This window comes from Conger conger, chromosome 6 (assembly GCF_963514075.1).
Source record: "Conger conger chromosome 6, fConCon1.1, whole genome shotgun sequence".
NCBI classification, from domain to species: Eukaryota; Metazoa; Chordata; class Actinopteri; order Anguilliformes; family Congridae; genus Conger; species Conger conger.
This window is the reverse complement of record NC_083765.1, coordinates 62,416,985-62,444,877: the sequence shown is the minus strand read 5'-3', so window position 1 is coordinate 62,444,877 and position 27,893 is coordinate 62,416,985. Positions and strand designations below refer to the sequence as shown.

At 42.0% G+C, this 27,893-nt stretch overlaps 1 protein-coding gene across 5 annotated transcripts; it reads right to left on the bottom strand.

Moving 5' to 3' along the window:
• Nucleotides 1-295: 295 nt before the first annotated feature.
• sema6dl (sema domain, transmembrane domain (TM), and cytoplasmic domain, (semaphorin) 6D, like) lies at nt 296-20,358 on the bottom strand. Of its 5 annotated transcripts, none has more exons than XM_061245910.1 (19): nt 20,270-20,358; nt 14,206-14,368; nt 13,600-13,711; nt 13,137-13,197; nt 12,960-13,022; nt 12,526-12,627; nt 12,152-12,242; nt 11,507-11,626; nt 11,060-11,148; nt 10,169-10,386; nt 9,703-9,834; nt 9,304-9,459; nt 9,050-9,223; nt 8,487-8,627; nt 7,917-7,994; nt 7,511-7,569; nt 7,104-7,160; nt 6,226-6,393; nt 296-4,540 (listed from the first exon to the last, which is right to left on the bottom strand). In XM_061245910.1, the coding sequence occupies exons 2-19, from the start codon at nt 14,315-14,317 to the stop codon at nt 3,234-3,236; spliced, it is 3,240 nt and encodes a 1,079-aa protein (XP_061101894.1). In that variant the 5' UTR covers nt 14,318-14,368; nt 20,270-20,358; the 3' UTR covers nt 296-3,233. The 5 variants fall into 5 exon arrangements, with proteins under 5 accessions (XP_061101894.1, XP_061101895.1, XP_061101897.1 ...); XM_061245911.1 differs by lacking the exon at nt 20,270-20,358 and adding an exon at nt 19,541-19,704; XM_061245913.1 differs by lacking the exon at nt 6,226-6,393.
• Between the last annotated feature and the right edge of the window lie 7,535 nt (nt 20,359-27,893).

Genomic DNA, 27,893 nt, shown 5'->3' with positions numbered 1-27,893 from the left:
ATTATATAACGATTGCAGGTTTGAGTTTTGGATGAAGTATACCTCTAAGCCATAAACTTACTTGGAATTATCCAGTAAAATAGACACTTGCATAAATAGATGGAAAGATGGAAAAAGCAACGCAAGTCAATGGTGAATGGTGAGAAAAATAAATACGTGCTGAAGCCTGCCATGTACTGGGCAAGAGGAACATTATGTCATCACCAGCAGACATTAAGCTGTAACCCTCAGATTTCTCAGATTGTGAAAGCCCTACTCACGAAACGTTAAAAGGCATCATCTTCTAGAGCTAAACTTTCTGTGCAGTTATGTTTATTTCAACTATACATGCCGTGTTAAAAAACAAAAACAAAAAAAAGGAAGCAAAATTATTTACACATTCACAGTACAAGTTTACAACATATCTACACGTTAAAATACTCTGTAAAACATACAACCGTTTTCCATCTGCCAATTTGAACAGCATTAAAAAAATGAAATGTTGACAATTTCCTGTTTATTTGCACACAAAGCATTGCAACTGAAATGTAAAGGCTTGAAGAAATCAGAATAAAAAACTGAATTCATATTGCAATGTACAAGGAAGCTTGACAATACAGACTTCCTGGGATCAAATACCTGTACGGCTCTCTCTCCGTACAAAAACCTGTTATTTGCAGGTTGTGACAAACTTCATGACTAGGCATTTTTAAAAATACAATCATTGTTTGTAAACAAAATATAACTTTGGGTTCATACAGACAACCGTCATCTCAGTTTAAGTACAAATTAGCTGTAAGATACTGAAATGTAGCAATGACCTCTTCAAATAATTGAACGGACTATACTTTTTTTTGTATACCAAATTGAAAAAGTCTGCTGGAAACCACCTATCCAGTTAAGTACTTTAACAATGAACCTGTTCAGACTCTACATCAGTATACCCAATTAACATTTGTTACAGTGACCTTTAAAAGTGCTAAAATGAACTGAATTAACGGCAACACCATTTCAGCTAAAAATCCAAGTCCACCAGGCTAACGGTTCAGCATGAAAAGGAGCATGTTTGTCTCACACCCAATTATTATAGCTCCCCCGCTGCATGGCACCTCGGTGACACAGATTCGCACCCTGTTTCAGCACAAGGACTGTGCATAGTGAAGCAGTGTATAACAGGGGAAGACTGTAAAAAATAAACTTTAGGTCAATTAAGTGAGGCCATCGTGATTTGGACTGATCTCGTATCCTCAAATGGAATGTTTGTCACTAAATCAGCTCTTATTTCCTCAAACCTGCAGTTTTTGAGAGTAGAATTTTTCAACACAGCCCACTCCAATTTCTCACTGCAATCTAGTAATCACAGTGCATAATGTTCAATAAAAATGAACAGTTTCAACATTTACCATCTTTAATTGAATAAGGCACACAATGCACAGATTCAGGTAAACTTGCCTAAAAAATATTTATGTATTTATATATGTACACAATATTGTCATTACCGGCATGACTTTTTTCGGGACACACTGGTTAACTCTTAACAATTGCACAATTACCGTTTGAAGTTACTTTTTTCCCTTTGCAGTACAAATGTAGGGACACACAGAGACGAAGGCTATAGTGACAGACATGCATTTTGGCATACAGAGATGCACTGTCCGAGGTTCCTCAAAGATGAGCCTCGCTTCCAAACACATGGCGGCCTTGCAGTCTAGGCCTCGACGAGACTGAAGGCCTGTTTATAGTTCGCTGATGAATGATCCTTACCACCAGCGATTATCAGATTTGATGGTCGGTCGCAAAGATTTTAAATTTATTCTAGAACAATGAATGCTTTGATGTTGTCACTATCATCGTTGTACCCATCATGGAGACATAAACTGCATTGCATTGTACTACAACCGTATTATAGAATGTTCTCATCTGTGATTATATTTAGTGAGGCGTCATCAGCTAGCTTCCATGTCTTGAGCTCGCAATGACTCCACGACGGCAATGTGTTCTAAGTTTATACTTAATGTGCGACAGCGGGAACGCTGTAGCGATATCCATCACCTAATAATACATTGCCGAACTATAAACTGGCCTTGAGGGCAAGACTGTGAGGAAAAGCACCACTTCTGGATTTACGGACCCACCCTGGCTGTTTATTAAATGACCAGAAACAGCATTTTTAATGAGACTATCAGACTTATGCAAAAACGGTACGCTCTCCCAGAAAGAGGGCAAGCATACAATGACCTTCCAGATGAACCTCCCATGAAGAAACGTAGTTGCAGGTCAGTGACCTGACACCTCAAGAACTAAGATGCACACACACACACACACACAAACAAGACAACCAGAGCTAAATGGAAACAATGCTTTTGAGTCCAAAATGCACAAACAACATTGTCATATTAACCAATAGCAGCAAATACGTTTAGTAATTTCCCAGTGAGTTAAAACTGTAGTCCAAGTAGGCACCCTGGACTTTAATCGCACGTACAGCTAACCCCCACAAATTCTGTACATGAATTTCCACAAAACGTCCATTGATGTCCATAAAAATCTAATATTAATGTACCTTAGAAAGTAGTTGCTTTATGACTAAGAAGTTGTTCTCATTTTTTACTGACTGACTGCACATTATAAGTGCATTCTATTGCCTGTGTGAATGTTACACACCAGACTAGCCTTCATCTTGAGGCCAGCAATGGACCCCAAAATAAATGTCTCTGCTACAATCATCCGTAGATGCATTTTTTGTCAAGGTTATATGTTTGATTCCACATATATTATGTTTAATGTTTTAGACTTCTTGCCCAGCTTGACAAATGTATACATTTGTTCTCGTTTAGTGAATGTTCACATTTAATGGGAAGACAGTGCTCGGTGGCAGTGAGTAATGAAACTCATTCTTCAAGTATTCTTGCGTGTTAAATCTCTAATGCCAGAACAAAAACCTGCATAAAATGAAGAACCAAGTTCCCTCATGCAGTTTGTTCTCCGTGACTCTAGATACACGAACACAACAGATGTCAGGACCAACATGTGTCCTCGGGCAGAAAGAAAAGAATACTTTTCAATGGGCCTGTGGGTTTACACTTTCAAAGACGTAAATCGAAACAAGGATGAGACACTGCCCAAAGTAGCTTCTTTGGCCACCTTTAATTTCCCTTTTCAAACAGTGCAGTCAGTTGGGACTTCCGCAACAACAGAAACCCCTCCTCAGGCCATCAGTTCCTCGACAGAGTGAAACCAGCTGTGTGCACACTTCAGTAACTGTACTTATTCACTACCCTCATTTGCGTAGTCTGTGGAACAAATGCGTTGGGTTTCGGGGGAATGTCTGGTTTTAAAGAGGGCGCTCTCTTGACCCCCGTTCGGGGTAGAGACCCGTGCCCACTGTAACTGCTCTGTCTGGAGACTGAGGGCTGCTGGTGGACCCCCATGGACACCCCGTGTGAATCCAGCCGGGATGGGGGTGCGGGGGGCATGTACCCCCCCCTGTTCATGCTGGGTTGCCGTGATACGACAGCCCCGTTGGATGAGTTTTTAGGAAGGGCCGATATGGAATGCCTCTGCGAAGCGTTCCTGTAGTAGCCCCTCTGTCTTTCCAACGTGCTCATCGGTCCCGTCGGCGTGGTCGGTGTGGTTGGCACATCAACCCTTTTTGTGGGACTGTTCCTGGGCAGGGACGAGGAGGGGGAGTACAGCGATGCCTCCCTGCTCGGCACTTTTGGCGGTATCTCCGTCATGCTCATCATGGGGTCCAGCACCATGTTCGGGCGGGACCTGGGCATGTCCGCCATAATGGCTTTCGGATTGCCGCCCTCGTTAAAATGTTTCAACAGGTCGTTGAGTGTATTCCGCGCATCCACGGAGCGCCGGTGATCCTTCCTGCTGGATCTGGAGTTTGCGGGTTGATCCGCGTTTTGGACCTTCCGTTCGGAACGCAACGCGTCCGCTGCATTGGAGAAGGAGGCCCGGTAATCATGAGTAGCGTTGGGAAGAACTACAGCGCTTGGGATGTGGCCGTGTCCTGGCGGTGAGTGTGGGGGAGGGCTGCTGGGGAAGTACTGTGGGCTTTTTGGCGGAGAATCCCGGCGAGGACCGTTGACCTTGCTGTGGGCCTTCTCCCACTGGTTCTTGATGGTGGGCTGCAGGCTCTTCTGTTGAAGAACGGGGGTAGACTCCGGGGTAGGGAGGGCCGCCAGCTCTGGCGGCTGGCACTGACTGCTCAGGATCATAGTCTTGGTTTCTCCGTTGGACACCACGTCCTTCCCGTTGCTCAGCAGGTTGGTGTAGAGCTTGGGGGAGTCCATGTCGGGCTGGTAGTCCTTCACGGGGCTGTCGAACAGGCCGTTGAGCTTGGCGAAGCTCCCACCCGAGTCCGCGCAGGACTGGGCCGACTCCGCATCCTTGTGGATCTTCCTGGGCTTCCGTAGGAAGGCGTCCCGGTAGCAGTAGACCACCATTCCCGCGATGAGTGCCCCCAGCAGGAAAGCCGCAAACACGCAGGTGACCAGGACGTTCATGTGCACCATCTGGCTGGACTCCCCCGACTGCACTTCCCAAACACCTGGAAGCACAGTTTCATATCAAAGGTCACAGTTAAACAATTCACATTACCAAACGATGATGACGAAGAGGTGTTCTTCCCAGATAAATATGGTACACTACACTTTTTTTTTGCCAATAATAAATGTCGAACAACAAATGAAAAAGTCTATTTTAATAAACATATTATTTTAATATTCTGGATACTATCCACTCATCTCAGAATAAGGAATTTAAGAAGATGGCACATTGGATACATTTTTACATCAATAAATTTACATATGTATTAATATGCACCCAAGAAGCTGTATATTCTTATATAATCTATATAATAATATGAATGTCTCATTTAATACAATTAATAAGGCAGATGGGCAAGATGGTGAGGGTTTTTTTGCAGGAGTGTTAGCTAGCGAGAAACTTTTAAAGGCTTTATTTTAGAGGAGTGTTAGCCACAGTGTGGTTTCATATGAAGCTACTATGCAGGCAATATTGAATAACTCCAGGGGAATAACGTGTGCTTTTCTGAATAACATGCTATTCAGGGAAAGGGGTTAGTTTTTCCTGTTATTACAGAAATAAAAACACATTATCAGATTATCCAGCAAGCAGAAATGCAGAAGTTGGAATGCATCGTGTAATCTATATAGAGGACTTTGAGATGGTCGAAGGGGAGTTGAGTATACTGCCTACTTACCGAGAACTGGCTCGAAATGTTATGAGTTTTGTTAGTAACCACAGATATTTTAAAGGAGTTAGTCATCTTGCAGTTCAATTCAAAAATTTGTTAAAACAATAACTTTGAATTGGGCTTATTAATGGCAAGGCCTTCGGAAAATAAGTCTTGAAAAAGTGTTAGGTTCCTCTCACAGCACTGAGAGGCAAGGCCAAAGAAAGAAAAGTGTGAAGAAAGAGAAATCATATTTCAGAATGGAAAATATTCACATGAATACATAGAAGTACCCAAATAAATCACAAATATGAATGAACAAAAATTATAAAAAATAAAGAGAAGAAACAAAAAGGGCGGGAAATCACTGCTGTCTTAGCTGAGGGAAATCCTGGATAGGTGGCAGAAATCATACAAATGCACTTAACACCCTAGGGTGTACAGTTTTATTCAGAGTCACAATTAGACATTAGATTTTTTCCCTGAAAATGTTCACACATGATTTAGCAAGAAAAAATCAAATGTGCAAGCAAGTGTACATTCATTCATTCATTCATTCATTCATTATCCTAACCCGCTTATCCTGAACAGGGTCGCAGGGGGGCTGGAGCCTATCCCAGCATACATTGGGGCGAAAGGCAGGAATACACCCTGGACAGGTCGCCAGTCCATCGCAGGGCACACACACCATTCAATCACACATTCATACCTATGGGCAATTTAGACTCTCCAATCAGCCTAACCTGCATGTCTTTGGACTGTGGGAGGAAACCGGAGTACCCGGAGGAAACCCACGCAAACACGGGGAGAACATGCAAACTCCGCACAGAGAGGCCCCGGCCGACGGGGATTCAAACCCAGGACCTCCTTGCTGTGAGGCAGCAGTGCTACCCACTGCACCATCCGTGCCGCCTGGCAAGTGCACATGATAAGAGTAAAAGTAAGTGCACATGTCTGCATTCTGTGGCCCGTCTAAAGATTGTGGGTACCATTCCGGATTTCATTCAGCTATACAGCATTCCCAGAAAAGGCCTTACCATCCGGGATACCTGGGAATGACTCAAAAGAATGTGAAGTGGCTGCGTCATCTTGGAGGACAAATTTCCCCGAACCAAACGGTTCAGGTGTCTGAGTGGCTATGATTTGGGGTGACTTTATGCGGCCAGACGCCACTGTTGTGACTGACGCTGATGACAACTCCACGTCTGTGGTGACAAACAAACGGTTAACAAAACGGTGATCACAGTGGACAAAGCATACAGTTAACAGCCAGGTTAGCGGGTATGACTGACGGGATGTTGCTTAGTTTCTGCGACTGCTTTACTAGAGACACTGCTAAACAAACAGGAACGGGACTGTTGAAAATGTTGAGTTAATGTATTATGGATTAAAGTGAGAGTTTTACAATGGATGCCAGAATGAATCCTAACCAAAATCTTTGAATCCCTGACACCTTCCCAATACAGAGCTTTAAACCATTGATTATGCTTTAATTTAAAAGACTATTTCAACGTATTCTGCCAAAATAACATTTTACAATGGACATCTACGGCTTGGAACAAAAGACAATTTTTCCGTTGGAAACGGGGAAGGGATTTCTTGCCAGCTGAAGAGACTGCTGTCCAAACAGTGATGACAGGGTGCAGACAGAAAAAGGCCTAATGAGTGGCTAGCAGCACAGCAGATGTTAGTGAAAATGAGGAATGGGAGTGAGGCTGGTGAAATGGCTCACATTCAGATGGAGAGACAAAATGGCCGCTCTGTCACAACAGTGTTGATGGCAATGGGATGAAGTGGGGAGGGAGCTTGTTAAAGAGAAGGATGGGAAGCAGCAGAGAGGGCGCAGAGAGGGTTGAAATATGCTGAACTCAAGGGGTAAGAAATCAATTGGAAAAAAAGTAACCAGAAAACTAACCAGATGTTGGGTCGCCAAATGATTTGTAATCTGGCGTAGATGTAGTAGCCAAAAATTCTAAAAGATTTAAAGGAACAAGAAATAAATCAGTATAAAATGGTCAAAAATAAAGGCCAAAATAATTTTTACTTCAAATTATTAAAAAGGGAGATTTGTTGGTTGTGTATTTGTTGACATGCCCAGTTGTACATAGTGAGTACATTTTTGAATGGCCAATTGTTCTGGTCGAATAGTTCAGCCTTGTGCATCTCTTATACCAGCACTGCGGTGAATGTTTATGTGCTGTTAGTAAGACTTTTAAATGTGTTTGTTAGGACTTCCCACAGAGGAAAGTGGTCAAGAGTTTATTTGTGTGATACTGCAAGCTAATGGTGTCACCAAACATGAGATGGCTGTGACAGTCTCACCATGACAGTCTCCCAGTCGGGCTGTGTTGCCAAACTCCACGTCCTGCTCGAACCCAGATCTGTTCAACAGAGAGAGGGACAAAAATAAAGAAATATCAGCATTTTCACAGAAAAAAAATTTTGACAAAAAAAATTGTAGTCTTAAGTCTTGTAGAAAATATTGGCTTGTTTTAAGTTAACTTGAAATTTTCCATTGGCAAATCTTGAAATGAGTCAAACCATCTTACATCAATATTTTAACCTTATTTGGCAAAAAGTAAAAGACATGATATTTTAATACGTCTCAATATAACACAAATATACTTGTTATTTTTTAGTTTTTCTGCGGTGTTCACTTCAGGGTGAGACTGAAGAGGACGCGGTGTGTGTGGTCAGTGAAGCGCGGTGTGTAAGTGTGGAGACTTACAGCACGCCTGGTCGGAGCGTTTCACAGGCCCCGTGTCCCATCCACCCACAGTATGGATCACGCGACGCGATGCAAGACCTGCGTTTTTTTGGGGAGGATATTGAAAATGTCAGGGCACAGTTTCAGTTGCTGTGACATTACAACTCAGTTATTTAGCTGACGCTTTTATCCACAGGGAGTGTGGACCCAGAAACCAATCCCCCCTGGAGCAATGAGGCGTTAAGGGCTTTGCCCAATAACTGATCTTGATCGTGACTACACTGGGGCTTGATCCACCAACCATCCAGGTCCCAGTCAAGCATCTTAGCCACAAGGCCAGTGGTAACCAACCCTGCTCCAACCATCTACCTACAATCCAGGTTTGCCTTCCAAATCTAACAAAGCACCCCTCACTGAACAGCTAGAGATCTTGTTGTGCTGTTAATTAGTAGTCAGGTGTGCCAAATTAGGGTTGAAATGAACCTACAGGAAGGTATACCTCCAGGACCAGGGTTGGAGACCACTGCTGCCCCTGTTTCTGTGCCCTGCTGGTGGGAACAGGGCTGGGAGGAGGAGGAGGGGGGGACTCACTTCTGGCAGGAGCCATGCCGCTCGCAGCGGCTGAGGGGGAGCCTGACCACGCAGCTGGGGAAGGCCACGAACAGGCCGCGTGTCTCTGGGTCCAGGTGCAGCGACACGATGCGACGGTCCTCCTCGCTGCCGTACAGGCACCTGGGGGGGAGAGCAGGGCAGGCTGATCAGATGGCTGGGATCCATTTACCGTGCTTAAGATCAAAACCTTCGGGGTATGGCTTTCTAGACTGATGTCATTAACTACAGAACTCAATACAAACAGTCTTAACAAAGGTATTAAGTCTTGTAATAAGAGTTGTAATAAAATCCTATTTTTTAAGTAGAAAATAGAAGTTTCCTTTACTGTTAAGTTTTCTTATTCCATTGGCAAATCATGAGATGAGTCAAACTTGGCAAAATTGTAATCTTATTTAGCAACAAAAAAATCTAAGACTTGTCTTGTATTGTTATTTTTTGGTTTTGCAGTGCAGAGCTACAAAGCATGCCTCTGTTTAATAACAGAAATAAACAGTCGGACTGAAGTTGGAATATCACAAAGTACACTTGCGCCGTGGACATACTTGGCTCGGTTAAAGACATCGATCTCCTCCAGAAGCACGCTGTCATTCAGGGAGAAGGGAAACGTCTTCGCCAGGACCTTGAGGAGCACACCAGCTTCAGAGCCAACAAAAACCACCGTGTAGTTTTGGTGGGGGCCGGCCGAATTATCAACTGCCAGGGCAGTCAGCCTGTACCTATGAATACACAAATGGACTCACTGTAAATTCCGCTGTTGAACAACAAGGGGGTTAGGATGGGTCTCTTTCTCTCCTACCTGACCCGGGTTTTGGTGAACCAAGGCTCCTCGTTGACAGATGGTACGGCCGCCTCCATCAGAGGGTGGGATTTGATGAAAAGCAGAGTCTCGTCCGGGAATTCAATAGAGGTTTTGTATGCCTCTGCAGAGCCATATCCCGCACAGGAGCCAGGCCTGAAAAGAAACACGGGGTGTATTATTCCCTGCGCACTCTCTGGGGAACAACAGGGTCAGCTGCTTATTAGGCCTGATAACGGAGCAGGCAACGCTTGTGCCACACTCTCGTAAAGGTACACCTGCGTGCATATGGCGTGCATGGAAGCCAGGTTAAATATGCAGCACATCCAGTTATCGGCCATCAATTATTTACCCCAAAACCAAAAGCGAAATGCTATTGTGTCACGGCATGCGTGTTACCTGGGCTTTGGCAGCCGGTCTTCCGGAAAAGCCGTCCACACGGAATCGGGCGCCTTCTGTTCTTTGAATCTGCCTCGGAAAACCTTCTCGATGTCCGCCATCGAAAATGCGCAAACTGCAGAGCCGGGAATGCTGGGACAAATAAAACAAATTTCAAATCAGAACGTTGGTTAAATACAAACACTGAAAAAAATAGCTTCATTAACAAGCATCTTTAGTCTTATAAAACAAGTTAAGACAAGTCAAACTTTCACACCTCATTGGCAGTCTATTTTGTCTCATTTAGCAAAAACTTAATAGAAATAAGATAAAGTCTAAATATAAGATTTTATTTTAATATAAAATAAGATATTTGTTAAGACTGACTTCATTTTAGTTTTTTTGCAGTGAATGAATAGAATAAAGTAGCCGCCAGCCATCCAAGCAGACGATAAAATAAACGTCTTTTCAGCGGTGTTTTTCTTACCTATTCAGCTGAGTGGTAAACACGCCGACCACGGTAGGGATTCCATTGATTTCTATTATGTCTGTGATGGATTGCAAGAAATCGAAATAGAAGAAGGACTCCCCCGGGACGGAGCAGTTTAGGCGAGCCTTAACGAAGGAGGTCCAGTGTTTTTCCAGCACACGCTGCGATCCGCCCACGTCATTCTTGCATATGCGCGCCACGCGGGAATACACCGCCTGAAAGACGTAAAACGTTAAAAAAAGAAATCATCCATTTCAACATGAAAAACACTTCCAGCTTGTGAATAATACATCGTAGAGAAAAGCCCTTCTTGCCCCTGTGTGGAATGTTGTTGTTTTTTTATCCGGGACTGGCTAAGTGGTCCAACCGGGGCCTGCTTTTGCCTGAGAGGCTAGGCATTTGGACAGCATGACTGAGCGTTAGCTCAGTCAAATTCAACACACAAATCCCGTTGCTCTGGTTTAAAAAAAATACAAAATGGGGGGAAGAAAGGGGGTTTAAGGTCGTAAATTAACCATGCATAACCGGTTTAATAATTAACCATGGCAAATCTGTATCACAGTGCAGGTATCATCCTCCACATTAGCGAGGCTAAAATATTTATTAACTTGTGGTCAAGGGAAAGCGCTTAAAACCTGTGTTAGAGCCACCCACCCCATGTCGTATGGGTAAATTTCATCTGATCGGCAGGGAGTAGACTGCATACTAATGCCTTCAGGGAACCATAAATTACCACAAAACATAGATCGGTGAAAAAGCTCAGAATTGGACATACAAAGAAGGTGTTTTTTTATTTTTATTTACAACTGCAACAAAAACAACAAAATGATATCTGATGCTGTGCCTGTGTTTTCCTGCTGCCATTGGTATTCATTATTCAAATCTTACCTTTCCCAAGTTATTGTGCTCAGCTGCGATTTCCCTGAAGAAGAAATACACGTAATTCCCATAATCCACGGCATGCAGGAAGTGCGGTTCTGAGAAGAAAAAAAAAAAGAGTGCTAAGAGTGCTATGCATTTTAACCAAAATAAAGTATTTGCTTCATGCCAAACAGATTCACAGGAGCGATTGAGGCAAACTGGCTCGATGTTGACCCAGATTGTAACACGGAGTACAGTATTACACATCAATGCCAGAGATTTTCTGTGTCCTCCAGGCATTCTGATACAGCTGAGCGCTCTGTGTATTGGAAGAAAGGTCGGGTCTGGAACAAAGACCCGCACAAAAACAACATAAACGGGTTCTACAAGGCCGCTTAACCTCCTGAGTCCTTTCAGCTCAGTGTGCGCTGCAGTTAAGAGTCTGTAAGCGTAGAAACGCACATTTTCTTTTACCTTTTAACCACTTTGAGTCATACTTGATGGTTCTTAGGGCAGACCCGTCCCCCATGCTGCGATAGATGACCGCATCGCTGGCCAGGAAGTCCGCCACAGTGGCGGAGTAAAGCTTCCCGTCTGAAACGGCACAAGGGAAAGGCTGCTCTTCTTTACTTGCACATTTACTCACCATGGGGTTTTTTAAAAACACTTTCATTAAACAGCAGCATTGTCGATGCAAAAAAGAAAATGCATAAATAAGACTTTAGTCTTCTATTGAGACTCAAAATCTTATTTATTTAGATTTTTTGATAAATAGGATGAAAATATTGTCATGAGGTCAGGCAGTTTAACTCATTTCAAGATTTGCCAACGGAATACGAAAATTTCACTTGCACAAGCAAATGTTAACTTAAAATAAGCTAATATTTTCTACTTGAGAGAAAAAAGTCTTATTTGTAAGCCTTATTACATGAATAAAATGCTCAATACAGTGTTCAGAGCCTGTGGTCATGGGCACCCGATGCACACTCGTAACACAAAAAGGTGATTAATGCCTCTGATGAAGAGCTTAGCAATCACGGGTCCTCGTGCTTTCATATCAAACCCTTACAATGATTGAAATGACCATTCATCACGAGTTATTAGCAGTGTTTTCCATACCAGCAAAGAGGGCCACGTTAGTCTGCTTGGCATCGAATGGGCACCTCGCCAAGCCGCTTATTTCCTCTCCGTCAAATTCCAGGTTATCCAACTGCCGAGTAAAATTAAGGCATATGGACACATTCTTAAGCTATGGGTTTTTTTATCATGATTGCACAGTGTTGCAGGACACACACACACGCACACACACACACACACACACACACAAGTGCGCACACACACACACACACACACACACAAGTGCGCATACACACACGCATACACATACACATACACACACACACACACACACACACAAAAGAAGCTGTGCAGAATTCCCACAAAATGGGAAAAGCCAATTAGGCAGAAAATGAAAAGCAAAGCTGTCAACTCACCCGGTAGTATCTGCACATGGGGTTAAAGCCATTTGTGCCGCAGATGAACACAAGATCGTTGTTTCTGGGAACCAGCACTTTAATAAAATTATGGCATTCATCCTAAGTGACAGAAAAGAGAGTAAACTAAATAGCACTAAATAGCACTAAATAGACTAAATAGCACATTCATAAGCACTACATAAGCATTCATAAGCCTTTATGTCAATAACAGACATATGGAGCTTGTCAGTTCACTTGGTATGTCACAGTAATGTCACTTGCTGCATCAATGTTGACATAACACACCATATTGCTATTTGTGGTAACTGAGAAAAGGGCTTATGAATGTTTATGTAGTGCTTATGAATGTGCTATGTAAAGCTTATGAAGGAGTCTTCAAATAAAGTATTCCTAAAAACAAGGGGGAACTGGCCAGTCGTGCTGGAGCTTACTCTGTGCTTCCCCTTCATGGCGCAGGTTTTCCGGTCCCCTTCACCGGACCTCCATGTTAATTTCTGTGATTGCAGAAGATAAAACTACAATGACCACTGCAGAAGTTATGCTGTCTTGAAACATTCATTTTGGTGTGTTTATGTAGAGAGTATTTGATTATTAGGGCATGAACTCACCCGGTAAGGTATGATCTCCGTTCTGTATGTCTCTTGCAAACTTACTAAGTACACTTGGTCTCTGTTGAAAGAGGAAAATGGGTAACACTTAACTAATTATATGTTTATCCTATGGTTTCCTAATGTATAACTATTAATGTCACTAGTACATTACTAGCAAATGAAAATGAAAAGAAAACTTCATGCTTAACAAATGTATTGGCACATCATTTCACTCATTTCTTGCTGATTAAACTACATTAGTTAATGTCAATTCATGTTCCCTTATTGTAAAGTGTGACCAGAAAATACAACTATAAATTTTAATGCCCGCAACAAAAGCGAATCATTTAATTATTAAACCCTGACAAATGTAGTGCAAGTCTGCCATGCGATACAAATCACCCTTTAAATCCAGGGTTGGAACATATTATTGGGTAAATGCTTCCAGTTTTCAATAGAAATTAAGAGCTCTGAGATTTACCTGCCAGCAATGAAGAGCGTGTCTTGAATTTTTGTCATCAGCTGAAAGTCCAGCCTGTGCTGAGATTCATTGCCTGCAGGACGCCCTCTAAACACCGGATACTGTTTGGAGTCTGCAGGGGAATGAGTTGCAGCAATATTGGGGATTACAGGGCTGCAGGGTCGATGGGGAATATTGATTAGCCGTATAGCTACGTATGTATAACGGCTTTAAAGAAATCCCCAAGTAATGTAATGAATATTAAAGAACGCAACACTGACACCGAATGCTTTGCGTTAACTGTGTCAGCAGTTTTTTTGTATTTTCTCACACTATATCACAAGACCCACTTTCAGGTCTCTTGATCCTCAAGCTGATTGGCCATTTGTATTCATGCATATACTCTCCTTTAACATGTAATGTTTTCATACTGAGAGATGAGTGGATATATTACAGTCACTGTCGCCTGTCCAGGACACAAAGAAGAAACGCATAAAACCAGCCCCTGGTTGACCCGGTGTAATACAGTGGCACTTGCCAACTGCCTGACTGAACTTGACGTGGCAGTAGATGGCACCTCTGGTGCTCTTGCGAATGCTAAGTCCTTCATCCAGAGACGGCACTTACAATGGTAGTCCACGGAGTCGATGGGAACGTTGTCTTCGGGAAAGCTGACTGCCCGTACGTGTGAAGCCGCCAGAAGCACCAGGCCGAGGAGGAGCTGTGCTCTTGGGCCCATGGCTCACACAGAGAGCTGACACTTCCCGTTTTGCAAAAATGGCAATGCTACCTGTACAAACAAAAATATCACAGAAATGCCGGGGAATGTCAAGAGCAACTTGACACAAATCTTCTCCTCCCTCACTGCAACAAATGACAATCTTAAGTGTTTTGGCCTTTTTGGTAATGAGACTTAAAATATTTATTTTTCTCCTCTCAAGCAAAAAATATCAGCTTGTTTTAAGTTACTGTTTGCTTGACAAGTTAAATGTTCTTACCCCATTGGCAAATCTTAAAATGAGTCAAACTGCCTTACCTATTTGGCAATATTTTGTCATATCTAGCACAAAAAGTCTAGATAAAATACAAAAATACTACTTGAGATTGACTTTTGCAGTGCTCTCTCTCGCCCCACCCAAAAGACCTTCCTACATTCACCCACCAGCTGCTTACTTATGGAAGATAATGGCCAATGTGCTTCAGTCAACCCCTGCTACTGGTAACATTTCTGCCCCTGCCCTGACTGGTGATAATTTCTCACTAAGAGGTCCAGAATCAGTAATGGTCTATGATGTATTATGCCTGTTCAAATCAAGAGCAATGTGTGGTGGATTCCTTGAGACAAAGAAGAAGAAGATATATTTTATTTGTCCTCATTTGAGTTATGAGCAGTGGGCAGCCACCATGCGCCACCCAGGGAGAAATGTAGGGTTTAGGGCCTTGCTCATGGGCCCAACAGCAGTGCAGATCTTCTTGTGGCTACATTAGGGCTTGAACCACCAACCTTCCAGGGTCCAAGACTTGTACCTTAGCCAGTAAGCTACAGGTTTCCCAAATGCAAGTGCAATGCAAGGAGTAGTCTGCGCTACTCACCACAGGAACGCACGGTTACCAAATGTCCCATTAGTTTAGGAAATGCGCAAAGCCCGTATGTGTATACTTCTTGTACATATTTGTGGAGCAACAGTTTAGAGGTGACCCATCTTTATTAACATGGCACACATAATCTCCAGCCCTGTCCCGGAGATGCTTCCGCGGTGGTGCAGATTCAAGCCTCGAGTCTCCACTCTCCACGCCGGTTTGAAAGCTTGACTGATGACTCCGGCGTGGCTGGGGCCATGTCCCGAGGTAAAGGCGTTTGGAGACCAACCGTGTGCATATTAATGAGCGTTGTACAGTCAAATATTTATAAGGCAAACAAATTATTCATGGGGAAGGAGCCCGAATGGATGTGAACGGTTTAGGGGGACACACACAAACAGCCGGGAAAATGGATTAGCGGGAAGCGTGCGGTGTGGCAGATACAAGCCCAGCCCTAGCTGGCCCTACGCATCAGCATCAACGCTTTTTCAATTAGCTCTGGCACACACCTGCTCCCGGTCTCCCGACGAGCATCGACTGCCAATCCATTTAGAGATTTGATAGATCGAGAGTGGAGGAAGCGGCGGCAGAGGGTTCAAGCTCTTCCGCGTCTGTTAATGTCAAACGTTAATGGCTTTTAGCGGTATGGAAGGCAGTATGTTTTCATGCGCTGTGGAAAGGTCAACAGAGCACGTGCGGCTTGGTCTATGCAGCCTTTATGGTTTTATTTATTAGCATATTAGCATAAGAGTTGGTGGAGTTGCTCACTTTGTGCCGGACTTAATTGATCCCTTTATCCAAAGAGGATGTGCAGTACAACAGGCATCCTGTACATAAACAGGATCTCCGCCCATTAGAGCCATGTTTGAGAAATTGCATTTTCAGTAGCCTAGCAACAAAATGCCCAGCAAATGTGATGTAGATCCTAATTTAATAGAAGTCAATGCGACTGAGGAGAGAGCAACTTTGTAACAAAGCTACCAAAAAAATGATGGATCTATAACTAAGTGCAGCAGTAAGCAGCTCATACAACTAAATCAGAAGAACCAAAGGTGATGTATCATGAGAGAATGCTAATCTATTGGCAGGCAAATCGATAGAGGTTGTAACAACGCCAAAAATGCTATGAATAATGCAGCAAAATTTTAAGTGGACCAACTACCCCCCATAGTCTCAATGTGTTTCCTCCCTTCAATATTCACGATCACATTAAAATGGGAGCAGTAGGTGCAAGGCTATTGTTGCTTCATTTTATAACACTTTTATAAAGTGGGAGGTGCCTGGGATTCCCAAGTAACCTAACACAATATAGAAAAACGAGACTGAGGTCAAATGTCTCAAATAACAATTCAGTCCAGAGTACGAACAATGTTTATTTTTAAATGGAATATCTTGGTATGGTTTCTTGTTCTTGTCCTCGAGTGCATGGGCCTCAGCAAATCCTAAGGCTCAGTGTACTAGTCACGCAACATGTTAATATTTAGCATTTCCCTCCAAAATCACTCTAAAATTGCTTTGTTATTGCAGGTTTTTTCAATGTTCTACACTCACGCAATTTCTCAGTTGATGTTGGCTTAGCTGCATGAGGCTAAGGAAACTTTGGCTCCAACATTTTGCTGGAATTGCAACCCTGTGGTTTTTTTTACTTGGTACTGTAGGTCACTGCCTGCCACAGAAGACCTACCACTGCATTCTTCCAATGATGTCTTGCTGCAAACAAGAAAAATAAAAAATAGTAAACAATAGGAGCTATATATCATTTTTTTTAGTCTACTGTAACACAAAGGCTACACATGACTGAACAATTGCTGTCATTTCTTGGGTCACTTTTGTTGTCATCCCGTTCCATGCTCTGCAATAAAACCACTGAACATGAAATCAGATAACTGGCAAATTGGTTTTCAGGCCTCTTACTTTTGTGCAGTATTAAGGAAAGATTTAATGCTCCTTTGAAGCGCTGGAGGGAGAGGCTGTTAAACTAAATGTACAACATCACTGTGTTGTCAAAATCTAAGGTTTTCAGAAGGCAATCCCAGCCTGTTCACAGGAGAACTCTTGACACCACGTCAGAATGAACTTCAGCAGTGGTGGTAAAATGATTACTCCTCCTCTACTTAAATAACAAGAACACATAATCTTTTGGTATTTTCTCAAGGATTAGATGTGAGGGGTTTGAACTTGTTGCTTTTAAATTTCTGGCAAGGGGACTTGGCTCTGCTGCTAAATGGAAGTCCCCGCCCACCTTCGTGAGAACTGCACAAACGGGGTGGGTGTCTTTTCACACCAGAGCTCGCCATCTTAATACCCCACAAAAAAACCTTATGCTGCAGGTGTGCCCTCTAATAAACGGGTGGGACCACACAATAGAAACTTCATGTTCTGGGTGTTAACTTTAGTTCCTATGGCCTGACAATGGCGTCAGCAGTGTGGAAGAGGGAATTGCCACGGCCAGCTGTATTTTTAACAGCCCGATGATCACGATGAAGCCTCGGAAGATTACAGGGCCAGAGCCTGTTGTGGTCCAGTGACAAGGTGATTGATGACTCCTTCAGAATGTCGAGTTATACAGAACAGGAGAAGTTCACTTCGGGGTTCTTAAAATGCTAATCGCAGCTGGTTAACAATAGGTGTGGCAAACACTGGGCAATGAAATATATAAACTTCAGAACTGGCCCATTCACAGAGCAATTTTAATCACTGGGGCCATTGAAATATTTACTTCCCTGAGCATCCCAGAAGGCAACTGTACGCTATTATTCAGCTAATTACTGACTCTTCTCCGGCGTTTTAGTCGTTGCTATAAATCATAACAGAAAATATAGCCATGAAAGCCTATAACTTGCTGCCTCCTGCCTTTTAAAAAGGGGGAATGGCAACAGCAAGCGGAACTACTACGGGTGAAATAATTTCATTATTTGTTTCACCCAAACGTTGACACTATGACGCTCGTTAAAGTATGTTTGGGTAAATTTTAAGTTATTTCGATTCTTTTATCACCAAACGAATAAGTAGCTAATAATTAACGCGTGAAAGTGCTACGCACATGCTCGTATAATTGTAACTACGTAGCCTAATTAACAATATGATTATTGTATTTATAATATGATTACGTGTTATTTTCCAAGCAATCCCTTTTTTCCATCATGGTAAAATATAAAAAACGTAGCTTACTGACTAAAAAATCGTTTTGTTAAAGCAGATTACATGGTTTGCTATCGCTATACGAATATTCTAATAATCCTAAAAACATTACGACAAATATTGTTTTGGAGCGTAATTTCATATATTCCGCATTGATCCGTGGTAATTCCTTGAGTCCGTTTGAAATACAAGTAGGCTAACAAAGCTTTAGGGAGCGGCAAAAGTGACAAAAGGTACTGTGTTTACATGTAAATTGATTATTTTACATCGTTTTGGGGTTGGGTCGTAGAATCAGGAAAGCTGATATAAAAATAAGAATTTGGCAGATCATTTCTATTAGGCTACTTATTAGGGAATTAAACGATGTCGCCGTTACGTTCGTCTTTAACTGCATGTTGCCTAGCAAAATGTCAGTGAGCAGAATGAAACTTTAGAACTGCTGAGCATAGCTACTTCGTGAAAACCACAGAATAGTAATTTCTTTACAGGAAAGTGAATTGCTCTCGCTACTATTGCGGAAGATTATGTGACGATTATGGTAAAATCTGCTGCGCTTTCGGGATGCTATACAATCGATATGTCAAGTAGCCTAGTGTTTGGAGTTTGTTCTACATTCAACGTAAAGAAATATGCGATGAAAATAAGAGATGAAAATAATATTATTTTTAAATAAAATCTTAAATTCTGTACAATAATGTCCACTGCACAATGAAATAATGCCGTAACACTATCTGTATTTTATGATATGCTATACAATTGCACCTGCAGCTAATAGCTATTCATAAACTAATATTAGAAACTACTTTAGCCTACTCTGAACTTAATGCGACCGCATTAAGCAGTAAGCTACATAGCTCGTATTCTGTAATTATTTACCTCCAGCTGCAGTAAGCTATAAAGCAATGATTTCAGAACAAGGGAAGCCAAGGATATTCTGCAAACCCTATCGAAGAACAGGATAGCAAATGATGTTATTCAATTAGTCAGACTATTTCAAGTCCTGGGAATAACATATAACACCTGAATATACAAACCCGAGGCCAATACCCAAATATGACATCTTAAAATAACTACCCTAACCTGTAAGACATCACATCAACCAATCCCAATGTGAAACCTTACCATACAAAATAGCAATTTATATTACTTACTAAAAATGCAATGTAATTTAACACACACGCACATACACCCACAAACACCCTTGAAAATCTCATAAAAGAAGGAAAAACAACCATCCTACCTGGAGACTCCCAAACATTCATGAAAGCTATTGTAAGGTCCTGTTAGATCCCGAAGTACATTTATTTCCCTCTCATCAATCCGCTTGATCAAATTCACATCATCTTACATGGACTTCACGTCGAATTCACTGCGTGTTGGAACTTGTTTCTTTTATCCAGTCGTGGAACCTCAAAATTAATTCCGATGCAAAGAAAGGTGTAGTTTCTTTCACTCGTCAAACATCCGTCGTCAGGCCCATTTCCAGGCTTCTGATCTTCAAAGCTGAAGACCGATGAAATGGTACCACGGCTGCCCAATCCCCCTCACCCCCACACCCGTCATTAACTTTACAAAAACAGAAAACACTAAAAAGCAACGTAACCTAAACTATCGCGTTAGTGACAGTTTTCATTAGTAGTAATAAAAGTGAGTATTATGGAGAACATTTTATTACAGGGAAGAAAGGAAGCATCACCTAGTAAGTTAATATGTATCCTATTTGGATATAGGCTGGTAGGCTAGTTTACGGGCTACAGCCAAAGCAAAATATCTCTTTGAGTATTATTTATAATTTTTTACTTTACAGCGAAACCAAGTAAGAATGAAGGCGACTGACTAGTTAGCCTGCACAGACTTCGTTAGTGTTGGCAAATCTTTTTCTATTTAAGGCTAACACAGCTTTTTTCCCAAGGAAGAAATAATCGGATCTCAGCAGTAAAAGTAGCTTAAAAAAAAACCCGCGACTCACCTCATTAGAATTGTTATTTTGTATCCCCGTGTATTTGCTTGGAAAACCAAATCGGCAACTCTCTTAACTTGCTTCGCAGACGATGCCAGGAGAAAAACAAACTGATGCACAGCAAATGGTGTAATTCGATCCATTCAGAGTCAATCCATCAAGAGGGCAGCCCGCTGCCTACCAATAAGCCCTTCTCTGCCTGGAGTCCCTCCCCCAATCTTTTCTCTACTGTTTTTTTAACGGAGCTGTAGGTTTTGGCTCCACTCCCTCCTCGACCGCTTTTTTCCCCCATTAGAAGTGAGGCCCCCAGATTATAGCGACCGAACGATTCCCCCCCCCCCCCCCCCCCCACACACAAACGCACGCACGCGCACACACACAGACACACATACGCCGCCACCCTCCTCTGACGAAGCCTCCACCCATAAAAATAAAACCAGGTTGTAAAATCTTGCAACATAGTAACTCTAGGTGGCCATAGAAGAAACCGTTTAAAAAAATTGTCGGACACCTTGCTAATAGAGAGGTTATATCATTCTGCAATCATGTTTTTTATTCTTAACTGTATGCCTATATGTCTTTATAATCATGGAATTTTAATCCCTAGACATTTTAACTGAGGTTTCCGTATGATTCCCAGGGCCCTGACTGACGAGAGCCCTTGAATATATATATAAAAATACTAGAAGATTGGATTTTCTAGGGCCCAATGTGAGATTTTTTCATGGAGCCCAATATCCCTAGTGGTGCCCCTGCACTAAGATCCTTTTTTAATGGGATTGAGTATTTGCCCATGTATCTTGGTGGGTAAAACTGCAACAGGCTCATTACATGCCAGTTATTTAGCTGACACTTTTATCTAAAGCGACTTCCAGTTGATTTGACGAAGCAGGGGCAAATCACCCCTGGAGCAATGTGGGTTTACGGAGTCAAGGGCCCAACAACGGCATGAACACTGGGGTTTGAACCACCAACCTTCTGGGTCCAAGTCAAGCAACTTAGCCACTAGGCTCTATCTGGGATCGTGTATGTATTCACTGCTGTTGCATTCTAATAAAGAGTCTCACATAACACACTGGTATGCATTTAATATAGCTAACAAAAACAAAATGGAGGAACTCAAAGCTTTGTTGCCCCTGCATTTCCATGTCGGTACAATTCATTGTTAGTCAGGGCAGCATGGTTTTTACTTTTTTTGTATATGCGCTTAATTCTGCCTGAAAATACATTTTGGGAAGTTAAAAAAGGTTTATTGTAATGAAAGGCACTAGTAATAGTTAGCATGCATTTCCATATTTTATGGGAATACACACACACGGGGTGGTTTTGGCTGCCTCGCACTTTGTAACTATTGTCAAAATAATATTATCCTATTAGCCTAGTTTGCCAATGAAAATTACATCAGCTGCAAGCCAATGTTTTGGCTGATGGGAAGTTTGGAGGGTAAAGGGCGAAAATAAGGCTGACTGACATTCAATTATATTCTGCGGGAATGTTCTCCATAATGACCTGGATGTGTCCACAATTATTCTTGAGTGAGTACCATTAGTGGGCCAGGCTTTGAATTAAAACTATTGGCTAATTTTCTCCAAGTCCCAATAATTCCCTGTCATTATTGTATTTATGCAAATTAAGGCTTTAGCTTTCACTGAGATATTCTTATCATTACATTCTCAACATTTGCTATGTGCAACCTAGGTGCGTATAAAGGGCTTTTCACACGGGTGAACAGAAACTGCATTGATCTGTGTATGGCTGGCTCCCAGGTCCTTTCGGAACAGCACAACTGTTTTGACCAATGACCAAGGGTTCTGACTCTGTTTAGAGCCAGACCATCTCACCTAAGAAACACCTGAGAAAAAGAAGTGTCATAGCGATAATAACATCCATAAACACTTAAACTGTTAGCAGTTACCTATTTGCGTCTTATCTGCGAAGCACACACACACACACATACACACACACACACACACACACACACACACACATTGACACAAACACATGTATGTGTCTATTTACCTTTGGAAGTATTGTAAGGAATTGATTGTGAAGGCACACTGTGTTAGGTGTGCTTCTCTATATGTGTGCCTCCCCACCACATAGTGGTAATGCACCCTGAACATTGAGATACCCATTCTATCTTGACTGTGAAATGTGGTGACGACCCAAAAGTTCACTTGTGAAAATAAAGAGTCAAATATGATGGCATCCCAGAATCACATACCGAACAATGTATTCTACAACTGGTCCTGCAGTTGGTCTGCATGTCAATGGATATCTATCATCAAGAGATTGGAATGTAATATAAATTAAAATTGAGTGAGCATGGGAAAAAGTCACATTATGGATTAAAGAAGAAGAAGAAAAAAAAAACAGTTGACCATAAGGTTTTTTTTTTCTTCTTTTTTTAGCTCCATGGAAATGACCTGTCAGTGTGAATGCCGTACATGCCAGTAAGGTAACCTGGGTCTGTGTCTCGGACAGGAGAAAGTGTCAGATGTCGCCCTGATTTATGGAAAGGAATGTCCCTGCAGATGGCGTGGAGATGGGAGTCTGAGTGGCCCGGCGCATTTCTGTGACAAATGGGGGTGTAGACCTGGGAAGTGCGGAGATAGGCTCTTAATCAATCAGCGTGGTTCACTGTGCCGCCATTTTCCCTGGATCCAGCCTCCCCTTTCTGTCTTTTTATGCTGGGTTATTTGTATAAAATAGTAGCACATCAAAATGAACATTAGAGTGTTTGAGGGTGTCTAATCAAAATCACAATTTATTTGGTAAGGCCAGCACTATATTGCTTGAATATACCAAATATGAATGTACCAAAAGCAAAAATGCTCCCCCAAATGTATTTTAAAGGTGCATTCCAATGATTATTTCGTCCCCTAAAGGGAGAGTTCACAGAGTTGACTGAAAACAGGGGTACCAATCATTTTGATACCTATGTTTTTGGAAAATAAATTTATAACATCGTTTCGCTCTGTATTGCTCAATAACTTATTTTCTACAGCTTTTTTGCTCATCTTTATCAAGGGTGTGGTAAATTTACTGTAAATTATGTGTGAAAAGTGGCTTTTGTGTGTGTGTGTGTGTGTGTGTGTGTGTGTGTGCATATATGTGTGTGTGTGCCACACATCATTTGGCCCCTCCTTTCTGACTCAGATAATTAATAATGTTCCTGTGGGCCAGGTTATACATGTTGGGACACATGCAGTCCTGAGAGGTGTCAGCTTGTGGTGAATTCCACCTCTTTAGTTTCTGTCCTGTAAATTTACAAATGCTCCTCTGCAGTATTACAGTATTTTCCTGTGTACTAATTCTCACCTTTAGTTTGTATGATGATACAGTATATGTTACAGCACTTGCTTTTCACTCATAAACACAACCATCTCCAGAGTAGACTGAGGTTCAGCAATCTCCGCCACATCCGTCCTCTCCACTACTGGGTTCTGACGGCCAAAGCTATTATTGTGTCATTTTCCACCGAAAAAAAAAGAGCTGCATTCCCCCCTCAACACGATTGTGATGTTGTGGGTCTGATTTCCACGTTTTAAATCGGATGATCACAGTTGGCATGGAGCTGACTGTGGCAGCCTGTTTAAAGATTTGGCCCCACAGGTAATTATCTCGACAGATCCACAATACCTCTCCGCCACACATTAACAATGATGTCTCCCCCGTTTTCATTTCGCTGTGAAATGTGAGATTTTCTCCCTTGTTTTGTGCAGGAAGATAATGAGACTCATAATTTGAAGGTAACCTTGTTCTCTATGCTGGGCAATCAGGATGCCAGCAGTATGACTCATACGCAGCCCAAGTAGAAAAAACATCTTATTCTATCTGTAGCATAAATATTTTTAGAAATTTACATCATCAAGCCAACTGGGGGTTTTGTCATTCAATTTAAATGGTCTGACTCTTAGAGCATAGCTTTCTTTATATGTGAGTTCCTCTTAGATATGGATTCGGCATTACCTGTGCAATGTACTATTCTTATGTCAACGTTATCTTTTCCTTTTCATTTGGTACAGAGTGATGTATAACATCCATGTGTATGTAGTTGTGCTTTGCTCTCATTCACTGTTGTGTGTATGTTTAGTGCCATTAGGGGGCATGTGTACATTCACACAGCAAACAATGCAAGCCAATCTGGCATGGCAATAACTGACAGTATCTGTCACTCTCTGTCTGTCTGAATATACAGTATTTGGCTACTTTGTACACTCGTTTATATTCAGTGAAGGAATGTCAACACTCAAAACACATAAAGCAATACATAAATGTCCAAAGAAGGTACAAATGCTTCGGGTGGTACCCTACAAGCACATACAATTGTACCCCTTTCCAGCAATATATAATTAATTTGTATCCAAATTTTTATCTTGGAAAACATACACATTTGTACCCAAAGAGAACATTACTGTACTTTCAGGATATATTTGGAAAATTTGATCCTTGAAGAAACAAAAATGTACCTCCACTGTCATTTTATTTCTGAGAGCGTACAATATAAATAGTCGATTTAAATATTAAAATGACTAGACTTATTTTTGAAATGAACCTGCTCAGCAAAGAAACGTTAACACTCAAAACACATTAAATGATAAATAGTTCCATTAACGTTCTTTACAACAAATTGATATCTTCACATTCTATATGTAGAAAGTGGAAATATCGTTCATAGTAAAGAAGGCTCCACATTGTACACATTGTGGGCCCCACAGGCAGGCAGGCGGGTCGGCACACAGACAGGTGTCAGCGTGAGATGTGCTGACTACGCCCCATGGAGTGTCCATGGGGGAGCGTGGGTGTGTGTGTGGGCAGGCCGGGGGCAGGTGGGGCATTCCCAGACGGCCGTGCCGGATGTAAGGTCCGGACGAGCCGGAGACAGCTGTGGTGTGGTGAAGCAGAGATTCCCACCGCCAACTGCCCCCACCCTGTCCCCCTGGCCATGGGCCAGGAGTGATGCATCGTCCGCCTCTGATTCGCCATGCAGCCCGCGTTGCCGCCAGCCCTTCCCAGAATGCCCTGCTCATTGTGAATTCTGGATGCAGACTCTTCCTCGATAATCCAAGTTTGGCTTGGGCAATGTCAAGGTCTTATGTGCGCAGCTTTTCTTCAAAAGGGCTTTCAGACTTATGCGCACAACGTCTTGAAAAACAATAAACAATGAATAATACAGAATGTGAACTTGTTGAAACATAGCTCAAATTGAATGTATTGTTTTAGTGAGAACATGGATTTGTATTTATAGCACTATATGCTCAGTCACAACTTGCACCTCTTATAGCTCTTAATGTTATGTGTTGTAGGTTTTAAAGTCACACTACTGCCACTTTGAATTTGGTATAACCTCTTCTTCTTGCTTAACCTTTTTGTATACAGTATCTCAAAGGATAAGAATATCTGCTAAATATAATGTATTGTTAAGGTAGCTGAAAGTGGGTACAAGATGGAACTTGTCGGATCTGGTTGCAATTCCAATTCTATCTTACATCTATCCAGTGGATTTGGGCATTTGGTATCATATGGTAAGGCACAGGCAAATGTTTGATTTAAATCCTGACATAGATCTTAATCCCAAATGCTAACACATGCCCCCACCATTCAGCGTACCCCCCCCCCCCCCGCAATACCACTCACTTCCTAATGTGAAGGACAGGAAGACCATAGCTAATATGGGATTAGCATGGACAGAGCTGGAATGTCACTGGATCCGTGGCACATAAAAATAGGCTACATGCCGCCCGCAGACAGACAGAACTGAAAACTGTTAGTCATTTAAAATCTCCTCAAATTGAGTGAGAAGCGGTGGAGTCATTGAGAGATGTAACCATGCCAAATTATATAGAAACCTTATCGATATCAAAATGAAATTATCCTTTAAATGAATAGCTGAATCCTTTCCCCTATATCCCCGCTCTCCGTTTTTTCTATCCTGTAGGCACATAACTATACCGGCAGAGTAATTAATAACGCACCGTACAGTGCTCGTTAGAGGCATGGCAAATTAAAGGCGAGAGATTCTCGCAGCCCTGCAGATGGGTGGCTGTCCTTATTTATTACACCGATATCAGAGGGGCTCAGAGCAGCTGGAGTCTGTAATCCTGACTCAACAGGTCACAGCATTAGACAAGCTGGAGCAGGCTTTTATTACTGTGGGAGACTCCTAATTAACAGACACCAAGTGGGAAATCTTTGAAGCTGGCGTCAGGGGTTAAAATGTATTCATGTTTTCCTCTGAAAAATTATAAATCTGTGACTAGCTGTGACACGCTTAAACTAGACTTTTTCCCTCTCTTTTCACAAAATATGTATGCCCAGTTTTGACGCTACTGTGAATGTGAATGTCAGGGATTATCAGGGAAGATTAGGATATGAGCAGCAGGTAGCATTTGGTTTCCCAGTCTAACCTCAACTGATTGCTGACCCACTGAACGTGGTTTAACCATCATAAGTCTGTAGCAGATCTGCATATCAGGGTGCTCCTGGGTGAACAGGGAGACGGTTACACAGGATTCAGGGCGGCGATAAAGAACAGTAATCAAATAGAAGACCAGGGGCCTGTTCCACAAAGCAGGATTACTGAGTAACCCGAATAACTGCACTGAGTAAAACCTGGACCCCCTCAAATCTAGAACATGGACTAAAATAAAAACAGCTGTACCAGGTTCTACTTTGGGTAGTTATTCGGCCAACTCCGTAATCCTGATTTGTGGAACAGGCTACAGCAGAATGCTCATTCACATTGAAATTGCTCAGTGACAAAACAAGCCTGAGGCTATTAACAAGGTTCTTACAAGGTGCTTAGGGTTTGAAATTGATGGCTGGAAATTTAAGCACTAAAATCTTTAAAACAGACCCTTTTTCATGAAGTGATGAAAAGGTGCTTGAAACTACAATTACATTTTGCAAATCATTTTGTGTGTGACAAATAAGTTCCCAAAAATGTGTGAATTAACACTTGATACAATGATTTCAATAGAACAAAGAATACAAAGAAAATATGCTATACTATTAAAACTATTTTTTTAAATGAAGTTTTGCTTTTAGAGAACCAATATACATTTTACATAAAGTTTTGCTTTTAGAGAACCAATACACATTTCAGTAACTTGTTTTGTGCTACAGTCAGTCATTGAACATGGGGAATGAATGTTTTTGAAAGTCTTTGAATTTAGTTTTGTGATGTCTGTGTGAACCCTGTACAAACCCTGTATACCAGTAACACTTTGGAGACCTGAGCAGCATGATGGCATACTGTAGAGCTGTACTTTTAACTACCGATAAGGGAGTGATATGTGGACCTATCCTGGTAAGCCAGTGATTCATTTGAAGATTTTTCCATCCACAGCAAAACAACATAATTAGTTCAGATCAACGAGTCAGTAAATATAATAAATATATTCAGACTTGGTATATTAGGACTGTGGGACACGTAGGTAAAGCTTAGAACTGCTCCTCCAGCCAGGTAAATGGTCTGTAAATACTGCAATCTTGTGAAGTCACTGAATTATGGTCAAGGCTTGGCTTGAATACTGCCTTGTCATTAATCTAGTACAAAGCGGTAATTATTTCTACTTTGCTCATTGCTTAGCTGTGGTAACATTTGTGCAACAGAGCATAAAGATGTTGT